Genomic DNA, 14,764 nt, shown 5'->3' with positions numbered 1-14,764 from the left:
ATTACAATGCAAATAAAAAGTACATGAACCTGTGGACTGACGCCCTCTACTGACAGTAGAGGGCAGTGACGTCAGGACTTCGGTGCTCTATAGTATGTATAGTTTACATAGATACTCCACTGTTACGTTCTTAGTTTACGCATGATTCATGATAACTACTTTTTATATATGTGATGTATGCCATGCTTTTGTTATTGCTTAATGTAAATCGCTCTGGATTAAGAGCGTCTGCTAAATGCCTAAATTGTAAATATATGTAGGCTATATAGAATGTGTTGTACAATAGGTTATTCCTGGTGTCTGCATGGCCATTCTATGATATCTCTAGTTCTAGATAATAACTCAAAGCTCACACTCTGTTATTTTAGATCAGTTTATTAGCCAGAATACAGTGATGGAGTACATGACTCGGTACAAAATTTGCTTTCTTAATCCAAATATGCAAATGTGAAAGCATGAAACAAATTCTGATGGTGTCACATGGTAATAACTGTGATGTCTCTTAATATTGGTAGCCCTGCTGTTCTTTTGAGACCTGGGGTTTGATTGATTGATTGATTGAAGAATTTATTAACAGTTTGCAGAATTACAGTACATTTCAAGCACAAACTCAATACAAAGGCTGTTAACTGTGAGTGGACGACCCAATTAAGCATTACACTTGTTTCCAATAGGGTCCACCATGTTCAAATCATCAAAACATTTAGAGACGTACAAATAGACATTTCTATAGACAGAACAGGAATTCATCATAAAGGAGGTAAAAAGGGAAAAGAAACATATACAGTGAGGGGAAAAAAAAGGGGTGGGCGGTGGGGGGGATTCACGTTCAGCTCCGTTAATTTGTTTGTTTTCCTTGGAGGAGCTGCGTTGGGTCCCCAAGTTGGCTCAGTGGCCATACCTTGAGTTGGCTGTGTGGCCGCGACCGTCTCTTGTGTTGTCCTTGCGTTCGTTCGGGTGAGATGGTACTCATCATGGTGATGCGTTTGGGGTCCCAGACACAATTCTCTTCCAAACCGCTTTCCACCATGCCACAACCGGGTGGCACCCAGGCCGTGTCATAACCATGGTCATGCCAGTTGTACTTCATCGGATGGCGTTGTCCATCGATGGCGATCACTTTGCCCACATTTACTTTCACCTTGAAGACAACGCGCTGGGACTCATCGAGATCAAGGGGGTATCGGCTGGCTTTGAGCAGGTCGCGGCTGAGGTACACCCCAGGGCCCAGCATCCCCTCCTTAGATGGGCGGAAGCCCTGGGTCTTGATGGACATGGCACTTTGCTTGGAGGTTCCATGGTACATGACGTAGGTTCTACCAGATGATGGAGCTGACAAGTCATGGCGGCGTTCTACTCCAGGTGGGAGAGAGAAGTCATCTTCGGCCCATGTTAATGCAGAGACCTTGGGTGAGATGGTACGCAGAATTTTGATGCGTTTGGGGTCCCAGACACAATTCTCTTCCAATTCGCTTTTCACCATGCCACAACCAGGGGGCACCCAGGCCGTGTCATAACCATAGTCATGCCAGTTGTACTTCATCGGATGGCGTTGTCCATCGATGGCGATCACTTTGCCCACGTTTACTTTCACCTTGAAGACAACGTGCTGGGACTCATCAAGATCAAGGGGGTATCGGCTGGCTTTGAGCAGGTCCCGGCTGAGGTACACCCCAGGGCCCAGCATCCCCTCCTTAGATGGGCGGAAGCCCTGGGTCTTGATGGACTTGGCACTTTGCTTGTAGGTTCCATGGTACATGACGTAGGTTCTACCAGATGTTGGAAATGACAAGTCATGGCGGCGTTCTACTCCAGTTGGGAGAGAGAAGTCATCTTCGGCCCATGTTAATGCAGAGACCTTGGGTGAGATGGTACTCAGAATGGTGATGCGTTTGGGGTCCCAGACACAATTCTCTTCCAAACCGCTTGGCACCATGCCACAACCAGGGGGCACCCAGGCCGTGTCATAACCATAGTCATGCCAGTTGTACTTCATCGGATGGCGTTGTCCATCGATGGCGATCACTTTGCCCACATTTACTTTCACCTTGAAGACAACGCGCTGGGACTCATCGAGATCAAGGGGGTATCGGCTGGCTTTGAGCAGGTCCCGGCTGAGGTACACCCCAGGGCCCAGCATCCCCTCCTTAGATGGGCGGAAGCCCTGGGTCTTGATGGACATGGCACTTTGCTTGGAGGTTCCATGGTACATGACGTAGGATCTACCAGATGTTGGAGCTGACAAGTCATGGCGGCGTTCTACTCCAGGTGGGAGAGGGAAGTCATCTTCGGCCCATGTAAACGTGTAAACGTGTAAACATGTAAACGGCCTCATGTTGGTAGAGATTTATTCTGTAGGAGTATGAAATGAGCTGAAGTGAAATGCATACAAAATAAGAATCTCTTTGCGTGGAATATGTGTGTGTATGTATATATATATATATATATATATATATATATATATAATATGCACAATCAAAATAGAATCTGCTGTTTTAGATGTGAAAATTATAGATTCATCATTCATTCACATTCATTCAATCCTATTTTACGGGGGTGGTTTCATCCTGGCCTTTGCCAAGGCACCAATTAAGGCAACACAATTAAAGCAAAGACAGGCCAATCACATTGCGTCCTAGTCGCTGGACATGCTTGTAGAGACCCTTGGTTTAATAATGAAGTCGAAGACGTTGGCTGCCATGTTATTTGTGTCCAAAGTGGCCACTGATATCCCAAACTCAGTGTTGGGTATATTACTTTATATTTGGAATATATTTCTTATTACTTATTACCTTAATTTTAAAGTAATATATTGCATTACATATTACTGTCTGAGCAAGAGTAATATATTAATATTACCATTACATTTTTAATGCTCAAATTGAACAATTAAATATTTAGTATAATTAATTATAAATAATATATTGCGTAGACCAGTGGCATATACTATATACTATCTACAATAAGGCGAGGCCAAATCCATTTGAAAACATGACTGAGAAAAAAGAGAGGACAAACACCAGACCTGAGAACTATTAGCGGATTTGCGAGTGTGCTGCGCGCATAGAGCACGACCCTCATTGGAATGCAAATGCATGCCTTTCAGCCTTTGTAGCCTACTCATCTGGCAGGCGGGATGACACACCTTGCCTGCCCAAAATGTAATTCTTGAAAACGCTACTGGCGTAGACCTACCCCATCCTACTCAGCTATGGACAGTTAACACAAGAGTTAAATGTATTCCTTGAATTCATGGAAGCCAATAAATAATTTTATGACAAATTATAGAAAATAAGTAATAAGTAATAAGTAAGTAGTTATTAAATAACTTCTGCAGTTGTCACATAATGTCACAAGACAGAGCCACGGGCAACGAGACAGACAGACAGAAATTAATACAGAAAGTAATGCAGTAATACAGAAAGATGTTTATAACATATTACATTTTTTTTTAGGTAATGTATTATATTACAAGTTACCACATTTCGGTAATATATTACGTAATATATTAAGTTACGTAGTGTGTATTACCCAACACTGCCCAAACTACATAGTGTTGCTTTAAAGTCAAGTGATACTGATAAATACTGTTAATACAATATATTGACTGATGCAAACAAATGTCACAAAAAAATAAAACAAAAATTATATAATTATATATATATAATACTATTATTCTTATTGTTTTTAAAAATACAGATTACTTAAGTACAAAATAATCAGTTCCAACCAACATACAATTATGAACTTACCTCCTGAAGTTGGACTGTGTCGGTATACAGGCTGACAATAGAGGTTTTCCTGACTTGCCTATGGCTTTATAGTCAGCAGTGTCTCTGAGCTGGGCAAGGTTTATGCCTTTAAGTTTTGTTTCACCACTTGTCTTAATTGATTGATTTCAATCATAAGAAGTCAGTGCGAGCAGAGTTATGTTTTCTCAGAAGCTGTATAATGTAGACTTTAGACCCCAACAGACACCTGGAGTCATGACTAATTCACATTAGTCATGTGAATTACAGACCCTCGGGGCACAGGTCTCCACCAGGGCAGGTCAGGTTGTGGCCTCCTGGTGGCGCTATAATAGGCCAATGTGAAAAGGGTGCCATTTCTTCATTCGCCTTTGATGGCAATTGGATGATTTGAGGCGTTTTGTTCCAAAAATGTGTTTTGCAAAAATCAACCTGTTGGTGGCGCTATAACAGGCCAATGTGAAAAGGGTGAGATATATTCCTCAGCCTAGTAAGAAAATGTGTGAAAGATTTCACGTAAATTGCATGATGCGTTCATGATTTGAGGCTTTTGTTCAAAACGGGGCAATCTTGCAAACTGTGAAAGCCAATTATAGCCAATTAGGATGGAATATGAAATATCGGACAGATCCGACTTGAGCACATGACTATAGAGATACTGTGTAACGATTTGTGAGATTTTTGGAGAGTAATATCAAAAAATGTGTTTTACAAAAGTCGGCCTCCTGGTGGCACTATAAAAGGCAGATGCGGAAAATGCAGGTCAAAGGTTTGTCCTTGGCCTCTAGGGAGTGTGCATGCAACGTTTCACGCAGATCGGTGCAGTTTTAGGTAAAAAAATTGAAAAGCTGCCTCATGGTGGCGCTATAACAGGCCGTTCTGGAAAATGTGGGGCAGAGGTTCATCGTTGGCATCCAGGGAGTGTGTGTGCAAATTTTTTGCATCGACCGGGTTAACGGTGCCGGAGATTAGCTGGTAACAGACGGACAGAAGGACGGACACACACACGGACACACACACACACGGACGGAGTGCAAAACATACTCTCTCCCCATGCCTTCGGCCTGGTGGAGACAAAAAACACATAGGTTCACTAGAATCTGAATAATTCAACTAAAGTGTTGTGATTTTGAATCCTATGTTGCAATCCTAAAACACCTCCATTAAATGTGGTGACTGGTCATTCAGTTGAATATTATTCATTCATCTGTAAGCAAACAGTGAGTGCAGAGAAGAGAGAACAAGATTTGAACACGAGTCACGCAACAAAGATGTATCAAGGTTATTTTTAAGTTGATGAAACGAATACATTTAATATTCGCACATTATGTGGACAAACCCTGGGATAAAGAGAAAGGGTCACGCTATGCTCTTGTTTTTTTACTTGGTGCTATAGGGAATATTTATTTCTCTCTCAATCGCATATGGTTGGGTTGATTTGCTTCAGGAGCAGCCTCATGTAGCATAAGGGCACCACAGTCACATTAGTATGGGAGCTACGGGATGGAGCTTCCTGTGCTGGTGCTTTGACACATCTCTTGGAGTTCAACATTGGTAAACTTTGACCGGGTGTCAACCCATAAGGTTGCCTCAATGTGTCAGTAAAGTCCAAAGAATGAAACTGGGATTGACAATTGCTAGGCGAAATGGCATTTCCCCATGCTTTGAGAAAATTATAAACACAAATTACCAATTGTGTCTTCCTCCCCTTGAACTTCCTGCCAAATTTAAACTAGTCAAGACTCATTTGTTAGCAATAGCTTGTCAAAAGCCTAATCTCTCAAGACAGATTCAATTTAGCAGCTGAAATCCAACAAATTCAAGCAGGGAACAAAATCCTCAATTTTTTGGCCGATGGGTCCCCAGATTGTTGCTCACCTACAGTATTTTAAATGCATTTGGAGTAAAACTGAGATTTATTACAATTCCTCATTTGTACAAAGACTAATTGAGACTCACTCCTGCCTGTAGTAGGCCCTATGGTTATTATTATACTGACTGCTTTTTAGTTCAAAGTTCAATTTGATTTAATAACCAGTGTAACCACAAGAAAGAAGCAAGGGGCACGGCTCCGTTGCCACACCCACACATTTCCTCCAAAGGCACAAAATGTTCTAGATCATGGCTCTGAAGGCGAACGAGAACGCTGAACCCAGCGTCAGTCCCAGGGACACGAAGAAGACCATGACGGCTCCTGCTGTCTCTGCTTCATGCGGTGCAACCATCTTTGGTGCAAAGCACATGCACAGGCTTGCCAGGTATCCATTGGAGAATGCGAAGAGAATGATGAAGAGGATGTACCAGGAGTCGTGGCCAAACCACACGGGTAGGTAGTGACGAGGCTGCACGTTACACAGCATGAACAGAGGTACGAAGACCACCCGCACACCCACCAGGATGGGCAGCCAGATACTGTCTGCACCCGGCCACTTACAGATACCCGTCAGGGTCTTCCCAACAGTGTCCATCACGTTAAAGAGCAGGAAACATGCGACGGGGATGAAGTAGGTGTCCCAGGCTCCTCCATCTGCTATTGTGGACTGGACATCCACTGTGACTGCTGGGAACGTTCCGATGGTGATGGTGAAGATGAAACACATAGACATGGCAACCACCCAGATCTGTTTGAAGATAGCCAAAACAGAAACATCTGGCTTGTCCTCCTCTTCACTACAACTGATGACAACATCTGGCTTGTTCCACTTGTTCTCCTGGTCAGTGGACGTCCTGGGTCTGTTGCTCTCCATGTAGTACTGGAAAAACTCTATGCTGGGCAGTGCGAGGTAGGAGAGGATGGCCAGTAGGATGACAACGCAGGCCGTGATGAAGTAGCCAACGGCACTGTCCTGCAGGGCTGCGCCAGTGGCCAGGGCACAGATCATGCAGACGGCAGCAACAGTGCCGGCAATCCCTTCCCCACTCACGATGGGTGTGGTGTAAGACACAGGCAGCAACCCTGCCAGTCCATACAGGCTGCCCTGGAAAATGGCACCAAAGGAGTTTATGCAGATGATTTTGATGATGGTGAGACAGAAGAAGGTTAATGGTGCCATCTCCACCTTCACCAGCACGGCCGTCAACAGGAAGACCACCAGGATAGCCGCCAGACTGCCCGAGATACGCAGCTTCTGAGGAATCCTCTGTTGGATGAAGGAGTTGAGGCAACTGAAGATGAGCATAGGCACCATGGAAGACAGCGTCATCACGTTGTTGAAGATTGATTCCAGTGTGCCAATCGTAGTCCCATTGACCGCAGTCCCATTGCCATCGATGAGTGGGTCCTTCAACCTGCTGGTGAAGTACATTGTTGCTGTCATGAAGAAATTCCATGGCAACAGACTTCCTAGGCCCAAGATGAAGAAAGTTATCCACACTGCATAATATATATCCCTCGGTGCGTTGGTGGCCATCACAACGTCTGACCAAAGGTCCGTGAAACTTCTCCGACGTCATATCATCTGTGATCATAAACAGATCATATTACCTGGACGAACCGATAGTCCAATGATCACAGATGAGCTCACAGTTTATCCACTAATGAAGAGAAATGTCGCATAGCTAAAACTAAGCTAAATCCACATACTTTATCGACAACATACTATGTAGTATGTAGTATATAGTATGTCGTTTTTCATGGTTTGACGATTAAAAAAATGATGAAATTTGTATGTAATTTTATAATTTTATATAAATCATCAAAAACGACATAATTATAGTAGCTCATGTTTCATGGTTTTTGACGATAATGATTCTATAACTAAAAAAATACATCGCATGGATGCACCTGGGACGTATCCTCAGTGATGTATCCTGAGGTCAACGGGGTTTCGGGTCTTCCAACATCATACCCCTCACTCAGGTGACCCAGCTGGGGTGAACAAGTCCCGACTTACGTCCCAGTAGCTACCCTCAATCAGTCCCATTAGGGCAAAACCAGGGCCACACAATCCGTTGGAACTACTCCAGAACTACTCTGCCAGGGGTGGGAGGTACACTTCTGGCGCATGGAAGGACTAGGCTCTGTGGGTTGTCTCCTGTCCGGGCCCCTCCTACGTCTCACCAGGTCCACTCCTGCTCTCACCAGGCTCAGGACCTGTGCGTTGCATCAGAGTCCCAGCACCAGACACACCATTCAGGAGTGGTGGGCAATGGTTCCGCAGGGAAATGGTGCTGCGGCTCCGCTTGCTGCTTGCATGGCCCTCCTAAAGGCCTCACCGAGGGCTGTTGGGCTTCCTCCTCACGGAGGACACAGGCTGGGGCACTAACCCATACTGCTCACCCGTGTGCCGTCTACATTCCGGCTGTCACCCGTCTCTCCGGTGGTCACCAGACCACCTGGAGAGACCACCTGGTTGTCACATAGTCTATTCCTATAGTATGTCGTCGAAAACAATAAATAAAACGACTTACTATAGTATGTGTTTCATGGTTTTCGACGATAACAAATATGAATATAGTAATGTCTATAGTATGTCGTTTTTCATTTTCTTTTTTTTATCGTTGAAACCCATGAAAAACGCCAAAAACCAGGAAAACCGACATACTAACTAGTATGTGGTTTTTTCATGGTTTGACCAAAAAAAGAAAATCATGAAAAACGAGTATGTCGTTTGTCATAATTTATTTGTTATCGTCGAAAACCATGAAAACGGTTTCTCAGAATTATGCCCCACTCAATGTAGCAAAAAGTAGCCTACATCTAGAAAAATAGATAATTACTATGAAAACCTGCAAAACCTGTCAGTCATGCTAAACATGTCAGTCAGTCCGTCCGTCCGTCCGTCCGTCAGGCCTCGTGACACGCTTCATATATGGCTGTCTCCATATATGAAGATCACAACACTGACTTCATCAAACCCTGGATATCCATACATGAAGAAGACTGGATCATGACCTAGATCTGCATATATGGAGCCAGCCACAACTCTACATCTGACCTCAAACCCTTAGATCTCCTTAAGGAGCTGACCTGTTCCGACATTACATATGTTGATCTTTCCCCACCCGTCCTTCCTCTTCGATGTCTCCCTTTTGACTGATACCTACATGTCCATTCTAACTCTAGACGGGCCCGCCCCAAAGTTATTAGTGCAGCCGCGCCCGGCAGCGGGCGAAAGCTAGAGTTCTCAGGGTGTCTTGGTGGTAATATTCAATATTTCTGTGATTACACCATTTGACATCTGCAGGTGCAAATGTATTGCCATGAAACCAACATGTAATGTACATTTTACCAAACCTGATAACTTTAAAATAAGAATTGGTTTTAATTTGTCATCTTGCTGATTCCATTCCGTCACTGATCCTTACATACATTATTATGAGTGCTAAATAGTCAGACATAAAACTCACACTGGTTGGCTTCCGAGAGTCATAAAATATATTTCAAAAAACATTCTCATTTTTCCAATATGAAACCAGGAAGTATTTACAAAATCAGACACCATCACAATGTTCTCAACAGTTACACGATACAAAACTTTCAGACTGAATTGAATCTACAGTAGGCTATATATCGTTTTACAATTAACAGTTAACAGCAACATCACAACTTGAATCTTTGATAGCCTTCAACAAGTTAAAACGGACCAAATCTGTGCATGACAATCCTCAGCCAAAGACCATATCGATTTCAATTTCCGAATATAGTATTCCAAATTTCCAACATTTAACAAAACGCAGACAAAGAAATGGTGTCAGGCAGAAACCTTGTATACTCCAATATACTTTTCAAGAATGCCCTCCTTTCGCACAGGTGCTGCACAAAAGTAGAGAAAATAAGCGATCTACAACTTAGCTCTGTAACGCCATAATGTGAGGTGAGCTTGTAGCTTGGCAATTTTTGAATATTTCCAATGTGAAAGTGGTCATGTGTGACCGCTGGTTTTATAAATATTGAACAAATGAAGAGTATCAACAAGAGCTTGTGTCTAAATAATAACTACATTGGCTCCATTCAGTGGTTCTCATTTTAACCACTTGGCTATTCAAAAATAGCAGATGTAGCCTACAAGCTTTTTTTGAGAATTGAAAAGGTTTTGGACATCTAAGGTTTCCATCCAACAGTGACGCTAAGAGTTGTACTGTAGGCACTTTATCATAATTATGACAGCTTCACAACATTACAATTATTAAAAGATACACAACACATACTGCAGTCATGACACATACTGATATGTACTGGAGTATAGCTCCGCCTACTGGTACCTAGTGGAGTTACACCTCCACCTACATAACACATTCAATCACTTTTTAAAACAGTGAAAGTCAACAAAGGCTTCAGCTTAGGAGAACAGAACCATTAAACGAATAGTTTACCCCGCATGTCACATTGTCGCATTCCTGAGCCAATAATAATCCAATATGTGATGACCAGTAGAAGACCAAGGCATCTATAACACTATATAAAAGAATAATATAAACAATGTATCACAGTGTAATCACTGATGATCCAGGTTCACAGAGAATGTTTCAACTTGTCAAATAACGGATTATTGGCTCAGGAATGTGACAAAAACACACAGAAATCAAATCGCCATGAATTCAAGGCTTCATGGGGTGAGTAATAGATAAAAGCTTGGAACAATTATTACCTGAGAAGTGAACAAAGTTATGGCTACCTCTAGAACTATTTATATGAATGTTAGTTGTACTGTATACTGTTGACTAGTAATCCTCAGTCCACCTTAATAACATTGCAAATGACCAAACATGACATTTAACATCGAAAAGACGTTAGGATTATAACAATTTCACGTCCGTGGTTTGGTTGTGCAACCAGGGGCAGGGTTATTTTTCTTACCAGTGTATTATATTAACAAACATCTATGACACAACACAAGTCTCACACAAAGAGTTTGCTAACTTGCTGCGTATTCAAGAATAGAATAAATATCTATAAATGTTGCTGGATTCAGGAATGACAGCCTGTATGCAAGGCCTGGACTACGTGGCCACTGTCAAAAGGTGCACCTTTTGTTCGGACCCCCGGTCCGAAAAACCGGGGATTTGATCAGTTTTCCGCAGCGGTCTGGGGTCTAATGGGGTGTTGGCGACAGGCTGACAGCTAGTGATAGCCTACTTTCAAATCCGCAAAACACAGCAAAAACATTTACCAGTGTGCAACCACCTTTAACCTTAAAGGAGGATTTCGGACTAGAAGGCTTTATTTGTAGTTATTACATGGCTTGGTTGAATGCTTGATTCTGATTGGTCAATCGCTTAATTCAGCGGTGAGTTATCTCATGATAATGACCGCTCCGCTGTATAATGACCGCTGCCTAATCAAACCCTCTGAGCACCACCAGCTGCGCGGCTGCGCCCGCTTGATTTACTGCCGTTTCCAACATAACAGCCATGTAAACACACACACTACTGACACACAATGTAATTTACAGCTAAACATTGCTCTTAAAAATGTTTTTGAAAACATTTGAGCGAGAAATAGACGAAGCAGCTGGACCCGAAAATGGATTCTATTTGATCAACTCACTTCCTTGTTTATCGACAGTGCTTCAGCCCTGCAGCTGGGCAGACGCAGCCAGCGCGAAGTTATGGAATACTTTTTTGTTGTGTTTTGGATCAATGGATTAATTTATGTTAGTTAGCCATGTAATAAGCGGGATAATATCTGGCTAGGTGGTCATTGTCGGGATATAATTCACCTTCAGGGAGGGTAACCACCTCGGCTTCGCCTCGGTGGTTAAACTCCCTGTCGGTGAATTATCTCCCGACAATGACCACCTAGCCAGATATTATCCCTTACTTGTTACGTCCCCACGAAAGAGGTTCAGGTGTTATTTTGTGCAAAGTGCATTATTGGCTATTTATAAGCCCTCAATGGGGGTTGGGTTTTTGTGCTAATTCGCCACTTATTTCCATTTTTTTGCACAAAATAACACTTGGACCTCTTTGGTGGGGACGTAACAACTAAAAATAAGGTAAGAAAGCCTTCAAGAATGAAATTCTCCTTGAAACAGTATCGTCCCAATTCTAGGATTAACATTCGCCAAAATATAGCCGATCTACAAGCTCACAGCGCATAGCCTATATGCTTTATGACAGGGGTGGGCAACTGGCGGCCCGGGGGCCACATGCAGCCCCCACCTTCACTTAATGTGGCCCTCAGAATACTGATATATTATTGATTTCAGCAGTTACAATTCCAAACATGACCCGCTTTAATTACTTCAGTCTATTTTAGTAGCTGAATGACTATAAAAATTGTCTTTTATAAAGTTCATAAAGTTAACATAACTATAATTAAAGGCATTTGAAATTAAATTAAATGTTACTTTTCAGGATTCCAATTAATAAAATAGCAAATTATTCAGCATTTCAATTCAAATAGCAAAAAATAGCAGATCTACAAGCTCAAAATGTGTCGCAGTGTGACACGTTTTCAGCTTGTAGATCAGCTATTTTTTGCTACGACAGTATTATGCAATGTGGCCCTCTGGAATAAATGTGGAAAAGAAGTGTCCCTCTCCATCGTCCAGTTGCCCAGCCCTGCTTATGAGCTTGTACTGGCTATTTTACGAGTGGTAAAATAAGTATGTATATAGGGTTTAAGAGGGTAACTCTTAAAGACGGATTTCAAAACACAATCTGCTGTCCAAGGCTTCTAAATATTATGTCAGTGGTTCGCAACCTTTTCTGGATCAGGGCCCACGTGAAAAAAGTGTTTGCAACCAAAATGGCTGCCGCGTTAAACGGTCACATAGGTGGGCCATGTGCATTTTTCAGACCGTGGATATTTCAATGATCAATTGATCAGACGATTGTGTTCCGGCTTTGATCAATGGAACCCTAGTTTACTTTGAAGTTCCTATTTATCGATATCGCAATGAAAACTATTTTCCTCCCAAAATTTCTATCCATTAAAAGGGCCACTTGACCCCTTTTGCAACCAGATATTATTTTAATGATGTTCGGGAGACAAGAAACACTTTCCTGGGGGTTTTATGTTGGTAATTTGTGTTTTTAGACATTTTAGTATTTCAAAGTGTCATGGACACTAGGTCTCACTGCTGGATTACTAAAATGAGAATGACCATAAATAATGCTTTGCTGCACTCACCCCACCTTGTGGAGAGGGCTGTCTTACTGAGAAATGTAGTCCAGGAAGGAAGTGAGACCAGTGTCCATGACATCATCAAATATCTAAAAACACGTATCACACACACAAAAAGTGTTTGTCTCCCAAACATCATTAAAATATGATCTGGTTGCAAAAGGGGTGAAGTGGCACTTTAAGACCTGAGGCAGATTCCTTCTAAATCAGTAGTTCTCAAACTTTTTCATAATTCAAAATCAATCAAAATGTGACAAACACTTTCAAGAAAATACACGCTAAAATCTAAAATGATCACAGGTGATTTCCAGGATTGAATTGGTGAATGAATTATTAGGATGCACACGCAGATCCGACACACAAAGGTCCGACATGCGGAAATCACCCGTCGCCCCTGACAATGCGTTGGTCCGACATGCGTTGCACCATGCTTGTGGTTAGGGTTAGTTTAGGGTTTTGGGTAGGGTGTCAGTCTAATGACAGACCATTAGTATGTTGGAACTAAAGCCTGTACCCGATTTATTTTTTGTTTGCTTTTCAAATCATTAAATCAATCATCAAATGATAGAAAATGCGATTTAAAACAAGTCTCTACAATACTTCTCGGTGTAAAGTACTCCTTTCTGGCGAACCGGTTGTTAAACCTTTTTTTCCCGACGTTCTGCGTCTGTTATGCCAGTTATTTGGGGGGGCTCCCACTTTCAATACCCACCAGTGGCCCCCGGTCCGCAAGTTGAGAACCACTGCTGTGATGTCACAGTGAAGAAGACACAAGTGTTTTACAAACAACAGCTGTATATATATAGTGATCGTCATATGAACGTTCTACAAATAGCCGATCTACAAACTGTGAGTCAACCATTTCCGACAAACCTTCGTGCGATGACGCAGAAATCGGGCTTTTAAAAGTGCCGCAGAAGAAACTTTTCCACCGACGTGAATGTACAGTTTTACATCAAGTACAATGAAGCCATATCACACAATAAGCACACAAACACACAAAAATATACAACCAGTCTCGTACCTCATCATTGAACGTGTCACTTAAATACCTTTTTTTTTGTTTAAGTTAAGATAAAAGTTGATAAAAATCAACTAAGTTTAGGACACAAAAACGTGCTCGGTACAAAAAAAAAAGACGTCTCTAACATAGAGCGCATGGATCAACACAACCCCGTAAAAAATAAACATTAAAAATACGTGTTGTCTAGAAATAGGAAAATGTGTAGAATCCTTCATATCAGGTGGACCGATTCACAAATACAAAAAATGAAATATCGTTGCTGTCGGGTGTACACCTCATACATCAAAAACAAAAAGAAACAAACAAAAAAATAGCAGTTTTACTTGCATAAAGCGCATCACGTTTTGAGCATGTAGAACGGATATTTTTGCTACTTTTGTGTGACACTGTACCGACTGTAATATGATGAAGTAGGGCATTCATTTCAGAAAAAAATATGGATACAAGGTTTCTGCCTGACAGCAACAATATGTAGATCCATTTGAAACAAACTGCAGTCTGTGAAAGAAATGGTTTCTTCCACCACAGACCAGAGCGAAAAGGCCACCCACATCTCAGTTGAGTTCAGACTCAGCCATATACCCTTTACCGTAGGGCTGGGCAATACATCCATATTGTATTGATATGTAATGTTGTACATATGACAGAACTGTTGCCTTTAATACATTTTTAATAGCCGCACTCTCGTAGCTGCCAATGCTAAATATATAATTGTGGACACAGAGACAAGACCAACTGTGTCCACATTAATTTTTTGGCATTGGCAGCTACGTGTGCGGCCATAAAAACAAATATATATTATTAGTGTTTATCCTGTTGGCTGGTAACTAAATGTTGTCACAGTACTGTGGTCAAAAACTGATAGTGTCCATAATATATCACCCAGCCCTTACCTTACTGGCTACATTTTTAAAACTGCTG

At 42.0% G+C, this 14,764-nt stretch overlaps 2 protein-coding genes across 2 annotated transcripts; both read right to left on the bottom strand.

The window, feature by feature from the left end:
- Positions 1 to 471: 471 nt before the first annotated feature.
- Positions 472 to 2,299, bottom strand: LOC306935914 (uncharacterized protein). Its single transcript, XM_079519260.1, has 2 exons — positions 1,859 to 2,299; positions 472 to 535 (listed from the first exon to the last, which is right to left on the bottom strand). Exons 1-2 carry the CDS (start codon positions 2,210 to 2,212, stop codon positions 503 to 505), a joined length of 387 nt encoding a protein of 128 aa, XP_079375386.1. The 5' UTR covers positions 2,213 to 2,299; the 3' UTR covers positions 472 to 502.
- Positions 2,300 to 5,863: 3,564 nt separating this feature from the next.
- On the bottom strand, positions 5,864 to 7,159 carry LOC306935883 (equilibrative nucleoside transporter 1-like; the record flags this gene model as incomplete). Its single annotated transcript, XM_079519179.1, has 1 exon — positions 5,864 to 7,159. One exon carries the CDS (start codon positions 7,157 to 7,159, stop codon positions 5,864 to 5,866), a length of 1,296 nt encoding a protein of 431 aa, XP_079375305.1.
- Between the last annotated feature and the right edge of the window lie 7,605 nt (positions 7,160 to 14,764).

The sequence above is a fragment of the Electrona antarctica genome (assembly GCF_951216825.1).
Source record: "Electrona antarctica genome assembly, chromosome: 2".
Lineage (NCBI taxonomy): Eukaryota > Metazoa > Chordata > Actinopteri > Myctophiformes > Myctophidae > Electrona > Electrona antarctica.
Note: the sequence above shows the minus strand (reverse complement) of the source record. Positions and strands in the feature narration are given on the sequence as shown.

Bases quoted from the DNA above. Each gene is read 5' to 3' on its own strand.
- LOC306935914 (XM_079519260.1), bottom strand. From the start codon at position 2,212: ATGTACCATGGAACCTCCAAGCAAAGTGCCATGTCCATCAAGACCCAG. The intron at 536-1,858 runs GTCTCTGCATTA...ATCAAACCCCAG, and splicing joins TGAGTACCATCTCACCCAAG to GTCTCAAAAGAACAGCAGGG.